Source organism: Muntiacus reevesi, chromosome 7 (genome assembly GCF_963930625.1).
Source record: "Muntiacus reevesi chromosome 7, mMunRee1.1, whole genome shotgun sequence".
In the NCBI taxonomy this organism is placed as follows: Eukaryota; Metazoa; Chordata; class Mammalia; order Artiodactyla; family Cervidae; genus Muntiacus; species Muntiacus reevesi.
In genome coordinates this window covers 35,513,898-35,534,119 of record NC_089255.1, presented here as the reverse complement: position 1 = coordinate 35,534,119, position 20,222 = coordinate 35,513,898, and the positions used below count along the sequence as shown (strand labels likewise).

Genomic DNA, 20,222 nt, shown 5'->3' with positions numbered 1-20,222 from the left:
TCACTCACCTAGAGCCAGACATCCTGGAATGTGAAGTCAAGTGGGCCTTAGGAAGTATCACTATGAACAAAGCTAGTGGAGGTGATGGAATTCCAGTTGAGCTATTTCAAATCCTAATAGATGATGGTGTGAAAGTGCTGCACTCAATATGCCAGCAAATCTAGAAAACTCAGCAGTGGTCACAGGCTGGAAAAGGTCAGTTTTCATTCCAGTCCCAAAGAAAGGCAATGCCAAAGAATGATCAAACTACTGCACAATTGCTCTCATCTCACACACTAGTAAAGTAATGCTCAAAATTTTCCAAGCCAGGCTTCAGCAATATGTGAACCATGAACTTCCAGATATTCAAGCTGGTTTTAGAGAAGTCAGAGGAACCAGAAATCAAATTGCCAACATCTGCTGGATCATTCGGAGAAGGTAATGGCACCCCACTCCAGTACTCTTGCCTGGAAAATCCCATGTATGGAGGAGCCTGGTAGGCTGCGGTCCATGGGGTCGCTAAGAGTCGGACATGACTGAGCAACTTCACTTTCACTTTTCAGTTTCACACATTGGAGAAGGAAATGGCAACCCACTCCAGTGTTCTTGCCTGGAGAATCCCAGGGACGGGGGAGCCTGGTGGGCTACTGTGTGTGGGCTCACACAGAGTCGGACCCGAATGAAGTGACTTAGTAGCAGCAGCTGGATCATTGAAAAGGCAAGAGAGTTCCAGAAAAACAGCTATTTCTGCTTTATTGACTATGCCAAAGCCTCTGACTGTGTGGATCACCACAAAGTGTGGAAAATTCTGAAAGAGATGGGAATATCGGACCACCTGACCTGCCTCCTGAGAAATCTGTATGCAGGTCAGGAAGTAACAGAAGTGGACATGGAACAACAGACAGGTTCCAAATTGGGAAAGGAATACATCAAGGCTGTATATTGTCACCCTGCTTGTTTAACTTATATGCAGAGTACATCGTGAGAAACGCTGGGCTGAATGAAGTACAAGCTATAATCATGATTACCGGGAGAAATATCATTAACCTCAGATATGCAGATGACACCACCCTTATGGCAGAAAGTGAAGAAGAATGAAAAAGTCTCTTGATGAAAGTGAAAGAGGAGAGTGAAAAAGTTGGCTTAAAACTCAACATTCAGAAAACTAAGATCATGGCATCTGGTCCCATCACTTTATGGCAAATAGATGGGGAAACAGTGGAAACAGTGTCAGACTTTATTTTGGGGGGCTCCAAAATCACTGCAGATGGTGACTGCAGCCATGAAATTAAGACACATGCTCCTTGGAAGAAAAGCTTTGACCAACATAGACAGCATATTAAAAAGCAGAGACATTACTTGCCAACAAAGGTCCATCTAGTCAAAGCTATGGTTTTCCCAGGAGTCATGTAGGGATGTGAGAGTTAGACTATAAAGAAAGCTGAGCACCGAAGAATTGATGCTTTTGAACTGTGGTGTTGGAAAAGACTCTTTGAGAGTCGCTTGGACTGCAAGGAGGTCCAACCAATCCATCCTAAAGGATATCAGTCCTGAATATTTATTGGAAGGACTGATGCTGAAGCTGAAACTCCAATACTTTGGCCACCTGATGCAAAGAACTGACCCATTTGAAAAGACCCTGATGCTGGGAAAAATTGAAGGCAGGAGGAGAAGGGCATGACAGTGGATGATATGATTGGATAGCATTACCAACTCAATGGGCATGAGTTTGAGTAAACTCTGGGAGTTGGTCATGGACAGGGAGGCCTGGAGTGCTGCAGTCTATGGGGTCGCAAAGAGTTGGGCACAACTGAGCGACTGAACCGAACTGAACACTGCTGGAAACACTTTTTGTGTCTTGAACACCTTTTCAAATTACCAGTAATGGTGGTGGTAATAGAGGGATTCTTAATTGTGTTTTGACTGTTAGACTTTGCAGTAGAGTAGAGTTCTGGACTGGAACAAAACTAGGCTGTAGATGAGTTTGTAAAAGGAAATGAACAAATCACTCCTACCATCTCCTAACTCAGGAGAAGGCTGACCACTGACCAGCTTTGGGATTTGTACAGATGGATTCATTTCCTCCTAAATTCATTCTCACGATTTGGACTTCATTCATAATTTTAAGATCAGAGCATGGTCATCTCCTTCTTTCTTTGCTCTGTGGCTTAGTCAGCCATGGAGGGGTCTCCAAGGTGCTGAAAAGCACCTTGAATAAGAACTATCAAGATGAAGGATAATAGTTGACTAATACAAAAAAATAATAATTGACTAATATGTGTTTTCAGTGAATTTTGCTTTCTCTGACCAAAGCTCATTACTTTTAGAATGTAGGGAAAAGAGACATTTTGAAACATAGTGACCCCTGAGAAGCTTCTCCCCTCACTGAATAGTACCCAAGTGTACTTAATTGAATCTTAGATGCCATCAACGATAAGGTACATTATTTCTTTTTCCAAAAACAGAAAAAAAAGTTGCCAGTTTAGTTATCATGTGTATTTACTATAAATCATATCCAATTGCATAGCTGTTTATAATGTGCATCTTAGAAGCAATGATATATCAATATAATATTTCCCTGTATTCCATGAACCATTAGGTTAATAAAAAAGTGGTTGCAGAGTCTCTGTGGAATGTCTCTTTCATATCTCTTTTGTGATTTCCAGTCTAGCTTTTGTTACCTTTTATGTTTCTGACCTTTAGTGTACCAGCCTGTGACAGAGTCAGTGTGAATGAGTAAAACCCCAAATGGTACATAGTGTGAGGGAAGATGCATTAGGATGAGAATAAAAAGGAAAGAAAAGATATCTCTAGAACCAATCTGCTTGACCACAACAGTGCCCTGGAATAGAAAGGGTAAAGTGGACATGTAGAGAGGTTCCTAATCCTGCTAAGTGACCAAGAAAGCTATGTAGAGATGTAAGGTTAGGGGTCTTCAGTACTTTGGTTGGTCTCTTCTGCTCTATTTGTTACTGGTCGATGAAGTCCTCTATGGACTAACATTTCATTCCCAGTTACTGTCTGTGTTACATAATCAAACTGTGGGTGTGGGTGAGAGAGGAGTAGTAAACTGCTTTCAGGTTGGAAGCCCTGTTGAAATCCATCTGGTTATTTTACAGTGGAACTACTGGATGAAGTGGAACTTGGTGCAGTAAGAGAAAAGGCTTCTTCTGTTAGGTATGATGGGATGATTTTCTTAATTATGATGTTACCCAAATATACACATTAGGGTAGGAAACCTTAACTCTAATTCACTAGTTGTGTAGTTCCTAAAATGAGGAAACAAGTAGATGGTATCTTCAAATCAGTGTAAGCAGTGGATGAATGGGTTCTCTATGAAAGGTCCAAAGTCCTTTGGACTGATACATACACATACACTGATGTGTGTATGGCATTAACAACAAAGAACAAGTTCACCTAAGTGTTGTTTTATGTAATTATAGTCTAAATACAGAAAGAACCAAGGTGGATACAATAAAAGATGAAGACCTAAATGTACAGAAGCCTACTTCTCCTACTCCTGAGGTGCCAATAACCTCTCTTCTGAGTGACCTCAAGTACAGCCCATCTGGTGAGTACTACAGCTCTGAATTTCTAGGCTTTTTTGTGATTCAGAATTCTTCAGATTCAAACTCAGAGTTCTATATGGAACTCTCAGCTAGGACATTGTTTCTAGCGTCCAAATTAAGATAAAAGATTGTGATTCATTTATTTAATATTTGCATGCACACTATCTGCCAGGCACTGGGGATACTGAAGTTTGGTATCTCTACACTCCTTGAGTTATGGTGCATGAAACACACTAAATAAGATAAATTAGTATACTATGTAGTTTGCTGGTGCCACATGTTAAGTAGAAAAAAAAAATGAAAGAGAAGAAATGTGTGAAGAGGGTGGTTTTACAATTTTGGGGTGTCCAGAAAAGGTCTCAATGAAATGGTGACATTTAAAATAAAATTTTGAAGGAAGTGAGAGATCAAAATGTATGAATATTGGAGGAACTGGTTTTTAGGCATAAATAATGAACAAATGCAAAGGCCTGAAAGAGGAATATGCCATGATTTGATGTAAGGAGATGAGTGTAGCTGAAGTAAGGAGAACAATTTGGGATGAGGTGGGGTGAGTGGATCATGGAAGATTTTGTTGATCTTTAAAAGGACTTGATTTTTACTCTGCAGTGAGAAGAGAAACCATTGGAAGTTGGTTGGTTGTTTTTTTCATTTCCCTAATGACTTAGGATGTTGAGGATTTTTTAATGTGCTTATTTGATATCTGAACATCTTTGGTGAATGTCTATTCATATCTTGTTCATTTTCTTATTTGATTGTTCTATTATTCAATGCTGGAAGTTTTTTTATATATATTCTGGATACAAGTCTTTTCTCAAATACATGCTTTGCAAATGTTTCTGCAAGTCTCTGGTTTGCCTTTTCATTCTCTTAAAGCATCTCTTGAAGAGAAGACATTTTAAACTTTGATGTACAGTTTATCCATTTTCTTTCTTTTATGGATTTTGCTATTGATGTCATGTCTAAGAAATCTTTCCTAACTCAAATTCACAAAGATTTCCTCCTGTGTTTCCTTCTAGACACATTAGTATATGTTATGCTATACCTCTAATATTTTAAATTACATAATTAGAAAAATAATTTTCAGGATCCAGAGAATTCCAAATATGTGGACATTGGCCTATCACTGGAACTAATTTATTTTAAAATGCTATTTTTTATTGTGAATATGCTTTTAGAAAGCATATGTCTTAAATACTGTATGGGGGGATGGAAGACAGTATTACACGAAAATGGAAATCAAAAGAAACCTGGAGTAGCAATACTCATATCAGACAAAATAGACTTTAAAACAAAGACTGTTTTAAGAGACAAAAAAGGACACTACATAATGGTCAAGGGGTCAATCCAGGAAGGAGATATAATAATTATAAATATATATGTGCCCAATATAGGAGCATCTTAAATACTGTATGATTATCACATATGTAGAATCTAAAAATTACAGCAAACTAGTGAATATAACAAAAAAGAAGTGGATTCATGGATACAGAACACAAACTAGTGGTTACCAGAGAGTGATATATGGGGGAGGGGGGGTGGGAAGTACTAATTATTGTGTGTAAGATAGGCTACAAGGATGTATTGTACAACACCGGGGAATATAGTCACTATTTTGTAATAACTGTAAATGGAGTGTAACCTTTAACAACTGTATAAAAATTTTTTAAAAAAGGAAGTACTTGTCTTTTTTTTTTTAATTTTTTTTTTTATTAGTTGGAGGCTAATTACTTCACAACATTTCAGTGGGTTTTGTCATACATTGACATGAATCAGCCATAGAGTTACATGTATACCCCATCCCAATCCCCCCTCCCAAAAAAAGGAAGTACTTGTCTTGAAGTATTCAAAACATAAACCTATGGTGAGGGAAACATGGATTATCACAGGAAATGAGTAAATATTTCACTTTATGAGATTATCATCACTGGGGCTTTTGTTTATTCTCAGTTGACAATTCAGATGCTAATAGTGGGGTGGACTGATACAGGTGATATAAAATAGTTCTCAGTATTATAGACATAGTGTCAGTAGTTCTAGACATTTGAGTTGCTGTTGAGTTGGAGTTTAGGAGTATGGCTAAAATTAGTGGGAGGGCTATTCTGTTGTCAAGGAAGATAAATATATGTAATATTGTTCTCCTGTAGAGGAAGAGGAGGTGACATACACAGTCATTGATCAGTTCCAGCAGAAGTTTGGTGCTGCAGTAAGTATTGCCCTTAGTCATCCTCAGTATTGTCTGCAAATGGGTATCATGTCTATGTCTCATAAATTTTTCTCTTATTGTATGATCACTGTTTTCCCTAATAATTGAACAGAATATCTGAATGCCTGCTTTGTACCAGGCATTGTTCTGAGGTCTGGGATAAAATAATGACAAAATTTTAGGACTTTCCTAGTGGTGCAGTGGATGAAAATCTGCCTGCCAATGCTGGGGACACAGGTTTGATCCCTGGTCCAGGAAGATTCCAAGTGCGTCAGAGTAACTAAGCCCATTCGCCATAATACTGAGCATACCCTGTAGGGCCCGAGAATCGCAACTGCTGAGCCTATGTGCTGCAACTACTGAATCCTGCTCACCCAGAGCCTGTGCAAGAGAAGCCCATGCAGTGAGAAGCCCAAGCACTGCAACTAGAGAAAGCTCAAAGGCAGCAGTGAAGACTCGGCACGACCAAAAATTAATTTTGAAAATTCTGTATGAAAAACAGAAAAAAAACAAAAGATAAAGTTCCAGCCCTGAAGAAGCTTATTTTAATGCAAGAAAATAAATAATTAGATGTCAATTGATAAATGCTATAAAGAAAACAAAAGTGTACTAGGGTGAATAGAATGTTAAGGAGTTCCTATTTTATTTAGGGTAGACAGAGAAAACCTCTGTGAAGGGGTGACAGTGAAGCAGAAACCTTAAAAGAAGTAAGGAAGCTAATCATGTGGATATATATGTAAAAAAAGTTAAAGAAGGCATGATTAGCAAGAGCTAAGGCCCTGTAGCTGAAACACACTTGACTTGTGTGCAGAGGCAGCAGGGAGGTCCTTGTGGAAGGACCACAGTGCAAGAGTGTTAAGAAATGGAAGTGGGCAGGAAGCAGATCAGATAGGGATTTTTAGACATAAGGATTTCAAGTTTGACATGAGTAAGGTAGAGAGTCATTGGCAGTTTTAGAGGGGAGTCAGAAATTTTTTTACTTATATTTTTAAAAGACTGGATGCTCTGTTTAGGCAATTTATTTATGATTTATTAATTTGACATGTGGCAGTAACTAACTATTCAGCCTAGGTTATGATTCACAGATAGACATCAGGGAAGTCATTAGGTTTTTTTGTTTAGATGCAAGCTTATGCTCATGTATGCCCAGGTATATTTTTTTTAATGGAGTGTTAACTTTCAACTAGATTCTTTTTTTTAAAAAACAGCTTTATTGAGATATAATTCACTTGCCATAAAATTTGACAATTTAAAATGTATGCTTCATCAGCTTTTAACATATTCACAGAATTGTACTTCCATTACCACAATGAATTTTAGAACATTTTTAATACCCCAAAAGGAAACCCCATATTCCTTAGCCAATACCTCCAATCCCTCCTCAGTCCCCAGGCCCTGGCAACCACTAATCTATTTTCTGCCTCTGTGAATTTGCTTGTTTAGGATATTTCATATAAATGAGATCATACAATGTATGGTTATTTGTGATTGGTTTAACCTCTTTCACCTAGAATAATACTTTCAAATTCTGTTATAGCGCATATCGGTATTTCATTTATTTTTGTTGCCAAATAGTATTCCTTTGTATAGATATATCACATTTCGTTTATCCTTTCACCATTTAAGGGACCCTTGGGTTGTTTTTATTTTTTGGCTGTTATGAATAATGCTGCTGTGAACAGGCATTGTACAATTCTTTGTGTGGACATATGTTTCCATTTCTCCTGGATAGATAATTAATTACAAGTGGAGTTGCTGGTTCATATAATGATTCTGTGTTTAACTCTTTGAGGATTGGCTGGTACTGTTTTGCAAAGCTGCTACACCATTTTACTTTCCTACCAGCTGGACATGAGGGTTCCAGTTTCTCCACATGCTCACCTATACTTATTATCTGTCATTTTAATTATAGCCATCCTAGTGGTTTATACCCTTGTGGTTTTGATTTGCATTTCCCTAAAGGCTAATAGCATTAAACATATTTTCATGCGCTTATTGGCTATTTTTAACACATTTTTACTGGAGTATTGACTTACAGTGTATTAATTTCAGGTGTACAATAAAGTAAATTGGTTCTACATAGATCTACTCTTTTTTCTCAAGATTCTTTTCCCATTGTATATTTTCTTTAGAGAAATATCTATTCCATTGTCATTTTAATTGTTACAAGAATTTTTTAATATATCAACAGATGCTTTAAAGCATCCATGACAGCAGCCAAAAATAAGATGAGAACCTTTGCTCTGGAAGTTTAAAGAGCGGGTTGGAAATTCTCATCAATAAGGAAATACAGCCTTTTTTCCTGGTTTTGCAGCCTTGTTGATTGACTGAGAATGGAATGGAAATTCAGTCCCCTTTTTTAATCATTGATGAAAGATACTCAGAGTATAGAAAACTTTATGCTCTGAAAAGAAAGATATTGTGCTAGTGTACATTGCTTTGCCTTTCTATTCTTGAGTAATTTATCTACCTGTAAAATGGGGAGAATCTTGTGCCATATAGATATTTTCATGAATTATGAAGTAGGTATTTTAGAATTGCATAATGTTTTGAAATATGATAAGATTGTAGATAATAAGAGGACCAGCATGTGTTTGAGGGATACTCTTATTTCAGTTTTGAATAATTTAATGAATCCAAGGCTTTAAAGGATCTGTTGAGTCTGTGTTTTTCTCATTCTGAGCAGTAGATACTGTGAGACTCAGCCACCGTGAGTTCCCTTTTGGTACGTAAGTTTCCCTGTATTAGTTTGCTGTTTTTTGCATGAAGAATCTTGCCATAAGGACTAGAAATTGTTCACTGTAACATCAGTGATTACAAAAGGTATCTGAGTTTTCAACTCTTATTAGCATTTGCGATATGAATGATTTATTTTCCAGTTGTGGAATAACTTTGTGAACACTGAAAAGAAGATCAGAGGTATTCAGTGTGATGTGTGTGTATCTGTTTGTGTGTGCATGAAGCAAACGTGTTTGGGATTTTGTAAGTTTAAAAAGTTTGATCCAATTTGTTTACATCTAGCAATTTTACTTGTACCATTCATGATGTCATAATTGCAGCATTTATTTCCTGGAGGTTTTTATTTTCTTCCTTTTCTCACCAGATGCTCCACATCAAGAAGCAAAGTGTCCTGAGTGTGGCAGCAGAAGGAGCTAATGTGTGTCGTCATGGGAAACTATGTTGGCTTCAGGTGAGAGAGTTCTTAAAACTTTTGAAATAATTGTAGATTCACTGGTAAATTTATTTTAATTGTCTTTTTATGTCACCCCAGTGTTGCTGTCCTGCAACTTGTTTGGAATGTCTTTCAGTTTCCTCGTACTCAGTTTATTATTTTCTCTTTTTTTTGGTTTATTATTTTCAAAAGGAAAGAGCTTTATAATCATCAGTGATGTCTCATAGGCTCTACTTAAGGACTTCTTTCTCAGCTCTGTTCTCTTGCCTTAGATATACAGAGAATTTCTTATCTTTCCTTCTGGTTGGTAACTTTCCACAGTAGATTTCTGCCACATCATTTTCATTTTCCTGAATCAAGGAGATGTCAGATGAGGGTCTCTATTATATCCAAAGAAGTTTGTACTGAGCCTTGAATAGCTATAGGATGGGTAACCACGTTTGAATCAAACTCAGCAGCATCAGTATTTAAGGGGTGTGTGTGCTAAATCGCTTCAGTTGTGTCTGACTCTTTGTGACCCTATGGACTATAACCCACCAGGCTCTCCTGTCCATGGAATTCTCCAGGCGAGAATACTGGAGTGGTTTGCCATGCACTCCTCCAGGAGATTTTCCCAAACCAAGAACTGAAGCCTTGTCTCTTAGTTTCCTGCATTGGCAGGTGGATTCTTCACCACTAGGGCCCCATGGATTGGTATTTAAAGGGGTAGTGGGCCAAAAAAACCAGCTGAATTCCCAACCAATGTCCTCCGTCATTTGAATGAAGACTTACATCAGCCTACCTTGTTCTTCAACTCTGCCTTGGCTCCTGGTTGTCTTTTTTTTTTTTTTCCTGGTTGTCTTTCAAACCTCTTTGCTGTCTAAGCATCCTGTTACACTTTTAATAACTCCCAGTAGTTGAGGATATCCCGAGACCTGTCAGTGTCCCCATGGAGATGATCTCAGCACATAGACTCAGGGCAACTGGAAGTGAGACCCTCGGCCATCAGCTTTTTAAAGTATGCAAATATATACAGTCCTATGGGACCACATCATGAGAAACACTAGGCTGGATGAAGCACAAACTGGAATCAGGATTGCCGGGAGAAATATCAATAACCTCAGATACACAGATGACACCACCCTTATGGCAGAAAGTGAAGAAGAACGAAAGAGCCTCTTGATGAAAGTGAAAGAGGAGAGTGAAAAAGTTGGCTTAAAGCTCAACATTCAGAAAACTAAGATCATTGCATCTGGTCCCATCACTTTATGGCAAATAGGTGGGGAAACAGTGTTAACAGTGAGAGACTTTATTTTTTGGGACTCCAAAATCACTGCACATGGTGATTGCAGCCATGAAATAAAAAGATGCTTACTCCTTGGAAGAAAAGTTATGACAAACATAGACAGCATGTTAAAAAGCAGAGACATTACTTTGTCAACAAAGGTCCATCTAGTCAAGGCTATGGTTTTTCCAGTAGTCATGTATGGATGTGAGAGTTGGACTTTAAAAAAAACTGAGTGCCAAAGAATTGATGCTTTTGAACTGTGGTGTTGGAGAAGACTCTTGAGAGTCCCTTGGACTGCAAGGAGATCCAACCAGTCCATCCTAAAGGAGATCAGTCCTGGGTGTTCATTGGAAGGACTGATGTTGAAGCTGAAACTCCAATACTTTGGCCACCTGATGTGAAGAGTTGACTCATTTGAAAAGACCCTGATGCTGGAACAGATTGAGGACAGGAGGAGAAGGGGATGACAGAGTATGAGACGTTTGGATGGCATCACTGACTCAATAGACATGGGTTTGGGTGGACTCCGGGAGTTGGTGATGGAGAGGGAGGCCTGGCGTGCTGCGGTTCATGGGGTCACAAAGAGTCGGACACAACTGAGCGACTGAACTGAACTGAACTGATGGGACCACAAGTATAAACCTTGCTGGCCAATAGAACTGGGCAATCTGGAGATGTCCCCTTCATGGCAGTTACAGAAATCAGGGTTCCAGATGAATGTATTAGCACTCTTCTGGGTGATGTCGGCAAGCTGGAGCAAGGGAAAGCGTTAAGATGGAGTCCACAGCTTATGTTCCTTGAGAGCAACTCCATAGTCCACTAAAGTGTACCAACCCTGAAACCTACCCCTCAGGCTGAAGCTCAAGGACAAGCAAAGAGCTCTCCTTCACAGAAAGACCAGAGTATGTGCCCCAGTCCACTGTCTGTGTAGTGCCCTGTGTGGGGGTTGTGTTAGCCTGCCAAGAACTGTCCCTCCAGTTGCCACACTCCTGTAGGACCCAGAAATACATGCCACCCCAGCACCAGAGCCGTGCCATCAAGGGGCATCCTCTGGTAGCAGCCTCAAAAACCAGGGAACCAGACACACAAAATACAGAGGCAGTGACTTTTAACATGTTGAAATATTTCTGTTTTCCTTTTTCTAATAATTTGCCATTGTTCTCTCTTTATTAATTAGTTTTCCAAATTATTAACTTTTATTATACTAAATAAAGATTTTGCTCTCTATAACACCCATATTCCATAGAGCCTACCAGTGTAGCTATATTCCAATTTTTAAGAATTTTTATTTTTATATAACTTTTTATAAGAATACAACTGATTAAAAAAAATAATTTGATTAATTTATTTAATTTGGCTGTGTTGGGGCTTCATAGCTGCATGGGCTTTTCTCTAGTTGTGACAAGCAGGGGCTAGTCTCTAGTTGTGGTGCACAGGTTTTTTTTCCTGTGGTGGTTTCTCTTCTTATGGAGCCTGGGCTTTAGGGCAAGCGGGCTAAGTAGTTGCGGCTCCTGAACTCTAGAGCACAGGCTCAATAATTGTGGTGCACAGTCTCAGTTGCTCCTAAGTGTGTGGGATCTTCCTGGATCAGGGACTGAACCTGTGTCTCCTATATTGGCAGGCAAATTCTTTACCACTGAGCCACCAGAGAAACCCATATTTTCGTATAATTTTTAAAGGTTACTTTCCACTTACAGTTATTACAAAATTGTTGGCTATGTTCCCCATGTTGTTCAATACGTTCTTGAGCCTATATTACACCCAATAGTTTGAACCTCCTGCTCCCCTACCCCTATATTCCCGCACTAGTTTGTTCTCTATGTCTGTGAGTTGACTTCTTTTTTTGTTATATTCACTAGTTTGTTGTATTTTTTAGATTCCACATATAAGTGATATCCTACAGTATTTCTCTTTCTGTGTCTGGTAACACCTTTCAAGTCCATCCATGTTGATGTGAATGACAGAAGTGTGTTCTTTTTTATGACTGAGTAGTATTCCATTGTGTGTGTGTGTGTGTGTGTGCACGTGCGTGCGTCTCCCACCACTTCTTTTTCCTTTCACCTGTTGATGAACACTTAGATTATTTCCAGGTAATAACCTATTGTAAATAATGCTTCTTTGAACATTCGGTTGTGTGTCTTTTTAAATTAGTGTTTTTGGTGGGGTGTTGTTTGTTTGTTTGTTTTTGGTGGGGGAATTTATATCCCAATTTTTGATTAAGACAGGATTCAGGCTGTATGTGATTATGACTATGTAATCATTGCTCCTTGTTGAGCCAGTAAGATTATTCTTTTTTTGCCCAACTTTTTGTTTTTCATAGAATTGATAATTGCCATCTTACTAGCTTTGTTTTCCTTTTATTTGTGGCTAAGCCTTCCCGTATTTTCCCCTTGGTATAGTTTTTCACAGGCTTACGTCTATTCTGATAACCTGGGCTGCATTTTTGTATTGAAGCCATTTTCCCTGGAGCCCTCTATCCTCTTGTTCCAATGCAAGCTGGTGATACCAAGCTGGAAGCTATAAGGGAAGAGGCCTGGAGGCTCAGAATTCAGTGTGCAGACTCATTTCTGACTCCATTACCAACCCCCTGCCCTCCTCTATATCTTATATTCCCAACCCTAGAGCCTGTCTCATTGGATTTATCCAGAGAATATATCTTCTGTCCTCCATGGGAATGGAAAGGGGTAACTTAGAGACTTACTTATACAGACCTTCAGCCCATCACCTTATTTCTAGTTCCTCACTTTTCTTAGTATCTGGCACCTTCAATTCCTATACCTTTATTTTCATTTTGTGTTTCTTTCTTTGTTCTGTTTTGTTTTTCCTAATCTGCTTTTTTTCTGTCAGTTTTTTTTTTCTGTCAGTATTTATGACTGCTTTTCTTTGACTTTACATTATTTAAATGTTTAACCTTCATCTGTGGTCAAATATTTTCAGATATAACATTATGTCCTAAGGTGAAGGTAGCAAATATTTGTTTAGAGTCATAAAGGTTTTTGTTTTTTTTAATCATTTGGCACACTTCTCAGGTTTGTTTCTGGGAATCTATCCTAAATAATTCAAAATATGAAGAAAAAATTAATTCTGTGCAAACCTGTTCATCTTGGCAGCATTTATAGTGATGAAAAGTCAGAAGCCATTTAATAATTAACTGTAGGAGATAATACAGTATATTTGATAGATCTTATGTGGCTGCCAAAATTGACAAATATAGTATAGAAAAATGTTTGAAAATTTATGAGAGAAAAAAGCAGGGTATAGATTTGAATGCATATTATTAGAGTCATATACATTTTTATATGAAAAAAAAGAAGGGAGTGTTGTACTGCATGATGCACTGATTCACTGAAAAGATGGATAATAGCCGTCCATGGGCCTGGCTCTGTTCTAGTTGTTGCTTCAGTTACGAGTGGTGAGTTGGACATAATCTCTTCTCTCACAGAGTTTGCAGTCTAGCAAAGAATTATTTTCCAAGCTTCTGTAATGTGTCTATTCAATTTTTATAATTAAAGAGGTAGAGAAAGAGCAGAGATTGACTATTTCAGGTGTCACATTCTAGCAAAAACGTGAAAGATTTGAGAATGGGTACCTGGTTGGCCTGGTAATTGTAACTGTACCAACAGTAGCTCCTGAAATGACAAGCCATCTGCCTGTCCCATAACCGGCTCTCAAGACCTATTTGGATCTGTTTTTACCTTTATTCTTTGACTCAGTACATTATACAACTATATAACCTTTGTGACTTTTATGATCAGAAACAGCCTATAATTCTTATAATTGTATAAAATTGATCAAAATGACAGTATTTCACATCCTACCATTTGTACCAGCATGTTGTTGCCTGTTTTAAACTGCCAAAGGACAAGGATCTTCTGAGTAATTTTATGTAATACCTAACATGACCATGCATGTTATGGAATTCAGAGAAATAGCATTTTGTGTTACCTAGAATTAAATACTGTTAGTTCCCCTTAAACCTATAATTACGGAATATTAGGATGCCACAGGTGAAATGTAAAACATTGAAAAAGAAAAAAGCTAAAGGCCAAACCACCAACTTGTCCTTTTCTTTCCTTTGAAAGATCACAGAGATAGTGTATTTGTGGATTTTTTAAAAACTTTTTTATTTTATATTGGAGTATAGCTGATTAACAGTGTTATATTTTCAAGTGCACAGCAAAGGGACTCAGTCCTACATATACATTTCCATTCCTTCCCAGACTCCCCTCCCATCCAGGCTGCCATATAACATTGAGCAGAGTTCCCTGTGCTATGCAGTAGGACCTTGTTTGTTATCCATTTTAAATATAGCAGTGCGAAAAAAAAAAATAGCTATGTGGACTTGTTGATTCCAGTGTGGTTTTTTTTTTAACTTAAGATAAATTTAAACCTATTTCCCTAAGAGTCAATGAGTGCATATTGTTTACTTTAAAATTGTGGATGTTAAATATTATTTTCAGGTCTTTCTTGAACCTTTCTTTCATGTCTTCCTCTTCCCTAGCTCTGTCTTATAATATGTGTCTGGATGGTATATTGCAGGTGGCCACAAATAGCCGGGTTTACTTGTTTGACATTTTCCTTCTGGGAAGTCGTGCTTTTAACAATGGACTTCAGATGGTATTAGAAGACAAGAGAATTTTGAAGGTGAGTGTGTAAGCTGATTCATCTGCTAGTAAGAGTAATAACAAGGTTCTAATAACTCTGTCTTCTGATTCCTTAGGTTATCCATGATTGTCGTTGGCTTTCTGATTGCCTCTCTCATCAGTATGGAATTTTGCTGAATAATGTCTTTGACACCCAGGTACATGTAGGGAAACGCTTGAATCAATCTATTGTACATATGGTTTCTGTAGAAAATAAGCGTTGTCTGATGAGTGATTGAAGTCTTTCTGTGTGTGCCTCATTCCTGCCCACTTCTTCTGTAATATGTTTGTACAATATGTGAGAACATTTGGTGAACTGTAGAAGCACTGCAGAAAAGTTATTTTTAAGTATTTAGGGCTTTTTTCCCTTCATTTTGCTCCAGAATTTTTCAAGTAAGAAGCAAGCTGTAAGCTCTGTAACATTCAGAAACTCGAACAATTTTAGGGTTATTTGGAAATCTGACACGGACTCTTACTGTGAGGTAAACAGTCATGTCTATGCCTTTATCACACATGTATCAGTTAAAGTGACAGTTGCTCAGCTGTGTCCAACTCTTTGCGACCCCATGAACTGTAGCCTTTCAGTCTCCTCTGTCCATGAAATTCTCAAGGCAAGAATGCTGGACTAGGTAGCCATTCCCTTCTCCAGGGGATCTTCCCATCCCAGGGATTGAAGCTGGGTCTCCTGCATTGCAGGCAGATTCTTTACCATCTAAGCCACCGGGTATCAGTTAAGGCTAATGACTAATGGGCTTCTAGCTCAGGGATGCATGTTGTCCTAGATGTGCCCCCAAAGCCTATTCTGGCCGCAAATACCCTGGAGATAAGTGATTTTCCTCTGGTCTAAAGGGCCTAGAGAAATTCCTAGACTATACTAGATTTAGAGCTAATCTGGGTTTCTGATTTGTCTGTGAGAGCCATAAAACTACTAATTTTCATTATGTATTATTTAAGTTCTTCTAATCTTCTAGATTAATGCCATGAAAGGAAGATCTTGAATATATAAACCTAGAACGTTTGAGGGGGGTTAAAATAATGAGTTAGCCAATTATTTTTAAACAGAAATTCCTAAAAGTTCAACTTTATGTTATTGTATGTGGTTGAAGTTTGCTCTTTATGTATCTGCTTATAATGAACTTTGTGCCAGAAGACCTGTGGGTCTTCTTTCAAGAGCATTCACTGTATAGAGATTGCTTCTTTGCTAACTCCAGATTGTAAAAGAATTGCTTATCATTCCCTTGAGGCCATTCAGCTTCTTGATTAGAGCCCATATATGTTGTCTAATGAAGACATTGTCCTGTCATTTTTTTAATTTTTAAAAGTCTTTATTAAATTTGTTACAGTATTGCTTCTATTTTCTGTTTTGGGGTTTTTTTGGGGTTTTTTTTTTGGTTATGAGGCATGTGGGATCTTAGTTCCCCAACTGGGGATTAAACCCTCATCCCCTGCATTGGAAGGCGAAGTCTTAACTACTGGACCACCAGGGAAGTCCCTGGCATGTCTTTTCATATTTTTCTTTTCAGATTTTCATAGTGCGAGAAGCAGGAATTCAGAATTATTTCATTTTGCCTTCCTTTAACACAGTGTATTAGTTTTCTGTTGCTATTGTAACTAATCACCATAAACTTTGTGGCTTAAAACATAAATTTACTCTCCTATAGTTCTGGAGGTCAGACATCTGAAATCATTTTCACCAGGTGAAAGTCAAGGTGTCCTCAGGGCTAGTTTCTTCCGGAGGCTGTGAGAGAACAATCTGTTTCCTTGCGTTTTTAGTTTTCACCTGTACTTTGGCTTGTGACTCCTTCCATCTTCAAAGTATATCGCTCAAATTTCGTTTCATCATCACATCACCTTCTCCTCTGACTGTAATAAAATCTCCCTCTGCCCCATCGTATAAGAATACTTGTGATTATGTTTAGGGCCCACCCAGATAATTCATCTCCCTATCTCAGTATCCTTAGCTAATCACAGATGCAAAGTCCATTTTGCCATTTACGATAATATTCACAGGTCCAGAAATTAGGATGTGGATATCTTCAGGGGCCATTATTTAGCATACCACACACAGATAAATAATGATTATAATTTTTAATTTTATTAGCTTTCCTTACCAAAACTTTACCAGAGTTGCTAATAAGTAGAAGTGATCCTTTAATTTTATCTTCCTTTCCCCATTCATTAAAGGCACCAAAGAGTAATAAATAATCATAACGTGGGCAAATAGGGACAGAGAAAATAGGGACACATTAAAGTTGCGTGGTCCTTTTTTTCTTCTAATTTTTCAGAATAAGTTAACCTAAAAACTTAAGATTTTCTGATGGCATTGTCTGTCACATGGATTCTTGGGGAAAATGGTATTTAAAGACACTTCTCCAAATATATTTCTGTCATGAGATAGCTCTCTGTAATATATTCTGTGGATTGGTCTGTTTGTTCTTTTTGAATGCCACAGGTAGCAGATGTCCTTCAATTTTCCATGGAAACGGGTGGCTTTCTTCCAAACTGCATTAGTACTTTACAGGAGAGTTTAATCAGACACCTTAAAATAGCCCCTAAACATCTCTCCTTTCTGGAAGTGAGACAAAGATGGATTCGAGTGAGTATTAAAGTATGTCTCATATGACATTAATATTTTCAAGTGTCTTGTGAGTGGGATTATTAGCATATTATATAAAAAAATGACAGCTTCTGTGAAAAGCATATGGACATTGCCAAAATCTTAGTTGTTTCAAATGGGAGCAGTTTGTGGTCTCAAGTGGGAAAAAACCAGCATCCAGATTTGTTGGTTAAAGTACTTTAAAATAAATTTTCAAGTTGGATAAGGGGGGATTTTATTGGGAATTTGGATTAAGGCACTGGAACAAAGATCATGCCAATTACTTCCCCCAAAGTTAGATAGATTTTCTTCAGCTTCTAATAGTCTTGCATGTAAACTTAAGTCATGATCATATTGGGTGCAGTTTTGGCCATATAATCAGTCCTGCTGCTTCCAGTTTTGCGTGAGAAGCCCTCATCTCTCTCTCAAGCCCGCTCTCTACCCCTATCCACCTTCTTCCCTCCCTCCCTCCCCCGCGTCTTTCCCCCATTACATACTCACATTCAAATGTATACACACAGTATGTTTGTGTATGTGTGTATATTCTCAGAAGACTACCCATAGTGTGAAAGTAGAAGGTAATAACTGAAGAAAATGACAGTAATGGTGATTTAAGTTAAGCAACACTTAAATAAACCATTCTTTAAAGTTTTGTTTAAGATTCTGAGAAAATTGTTTTGATATTTCTAGGAAAATCCAGAACTGTGGTTCACACGACCGCTTTCACCTTCTTTGCTGAAAATTTTGGCTTTGGAAGCTACCTACCTGCTCCCCCTTCGCTTGGTGCTCTTGGATGAAATGATGTCTGACCTAACTACCCTGGTAGACGGATACCTAAACACCTACCGAGAAGGGTCTGCAGACCGACTTGGAGGCATGGAGGTAGGTACCACTCTGTGGCTTTGTTTTCAAGACTTCTGCTTTCTCTTGGGGGGTCACAGTGATACTCAGTCTTCACAGCTGCACCAGATTTTTTTCAGCAGACTTGATGGTAAATATTCTTGAAGGGCTTAATGCAGCTACTTGAGCGCTTTTTTTTTTTACCATGTATTATATGTGTTATATATATATATATTTATATGTATTTATATATGTATAAATATACATATATTTTTTTATGATCACTGACACTTATTTCATATGATACAATTGGTGACATGGAAACAGGTGGCTTTCTTCAATAAAACTAAACGGGTGCATTTCAATAAAACTAAAAGCTGATGTGCTGGAAGTCTTAACTCCTTTGTTAAATATTGTAAAAACCTTTTCACAATATTAAATTATATTTCCAGTAAATATGTCTTTCAAAGAAAGGATAAATTTAATATTTCATTAGTTATTTTTATGAAGCCAGCACAATATAAGAAAACTTATATTGTTGATAGACTATTGCATTAAGGCCAAATCTTGCCCATTTTTATACAGCTCATAAGCTAAAAATGATTTGTAGAGTCTTAAAGGGTTGTTAAAAAAAAAAAAGTGTGCAGAAGCCATGTTTGTGGCTTACAAAGCCTGAAATATTTGCTATTTGACTCCTTACATAAAAAGTTCTCAGGCTGCTGCTTTAAACCATTCTCATTTAGGAATTTTGATGCAAAGTCCGAAATAAAATAATAGCATTTTTTATACAAACTCCATTCAATGTATCACGCTTTTTTATTTTTCCAAGTATTGATTTATTTTATTTTGGCTGTCCTGGATCTTTGTTGCTGCACAGGCTTTTCTCTAGTTTCGGAAAACAAGGGCTACTCTTCATTGTGGTATCTGGACTTCTTCTTGTGGCTTCTCTTGTTGCACAACACGGGTTCTAGGGTATGTGAGCTTCAGTAGTTGCGGCTTCCTGGGCTGTAGAGCACAGGCTCAGTAATAGTAGTGGACAGGCCTAGTTACTCTGCCACATGTGGAATCTTCCTGGATCAGGAATCAAACTCATGTCTCCTGCATTGGCAGGTGGATTCTTTGCCACTGCACCACCATGGAAACCCCTATATTTTCCGTTAATGTGTCTCTGGATTATAGTTACAAGCATGGTTTAATATTATGTTCATAATATTTAGTAATTGATAGAAAATATTATGGGCTTCCCCGGTGGCTCAGATGGTAAAGAATCTGCCTACAATGCGGAAGATCTGGGTTTAATACCTGAGTTGGAAAGATCCTCTGGAGGAAGGCATGGCAACCCATTCCAGTATTCTTGCCTGGAGAATCCCCATGGACAGACAAGCCTAGCAGGCTACAGTCCATGGGGTCGCAGAGTAGGATATGACTGAGCGACTATATTATGTTAAATTCTGTATATTTTACTAGGGCCAAGAAGGCCTTAAGATTATCTCATAAATGCTGAGAAGGTTATTTTGTAACTTTTATGTATTTTGCTCTCACCATTTAACAAAAAAAGAACAACATAAAAGTCCTTGTGTAGTTAGTTTGGTTGGAGAATTTTAATGTTTTTCACTTATCACTGTAAAGGACAGTTTTCTATCTTTTTAATATTTTACTCTCACTGTTATTTGCTGAAAAAATTTGATAATTTTCTATGTACATTGTTGATTAAGGTTGGAATAGATACTTTAACATGATAAAGCATATCTCAAGCAAGACTACATAATATTTGATTGGGAACATTAATATCAAAATACAAAATTGGTGACTATAACCACTACTTTAGTAGTTTTTGAAGCTATTAGCCAGTGGGATTAGGAAAAAATGAACTATAAAAATTGAACAAGAGGAACAGGAATTATGACTTACTCATGATACATTTGAATACTAAAGAGAATCGACTGGAAA

At 37.8% G+C, this 20,222-nt stretch overlaps 1 protein-coding gene across 4 annotated transcripts in view; it reads left to right on the top strand.

Annotated features, from left to right (window-relative positions):
• Window positions 1-20,222, top strand: part of EXD1 (exonuclease 3'-5' domain containing 1) — a 38,292-nt gene that overhangs the window by 11,564 nt on the left and 6,506 nt on the right. For all 4 annotated transcript variants that reach the window (XM_065940688.1, XM_065940687.1, XM_065940685.1 and 1 more), the window contains 8 exons: window positions 3,099-3,156; window positions 3,423-3,550; window positions 5,696-5,754; window positions 8,858-8,944; window positions 14,733-14,837; window positions 14,914-14,994; window positions 17,289-17,432; window positions 18,123-18,314. In XM_065940688.1, the coding sequence (XP_065796760.1) occupies window positions 3,099-3,156; window positions 3,423-3,550; window positions 5,696-5,754; window positions 8,858-8,944; window positions 14,733-14,837; window positions 14,914-14,994; window positions 17,289-17,432; window positions 18,123-18,314 (854 nt within the window). The remainder of the gene's footprint in view (window positions 1-3,098; window positions 3,157-3,422; window positions 3,551-5,695; window positions 5,755-8,857; window positions 8,945-14,732; window positions 14,838-14,913; window positions 14,995-17,288; window positions 17,433-18,122; window positions 18,315-20,222) is intronic.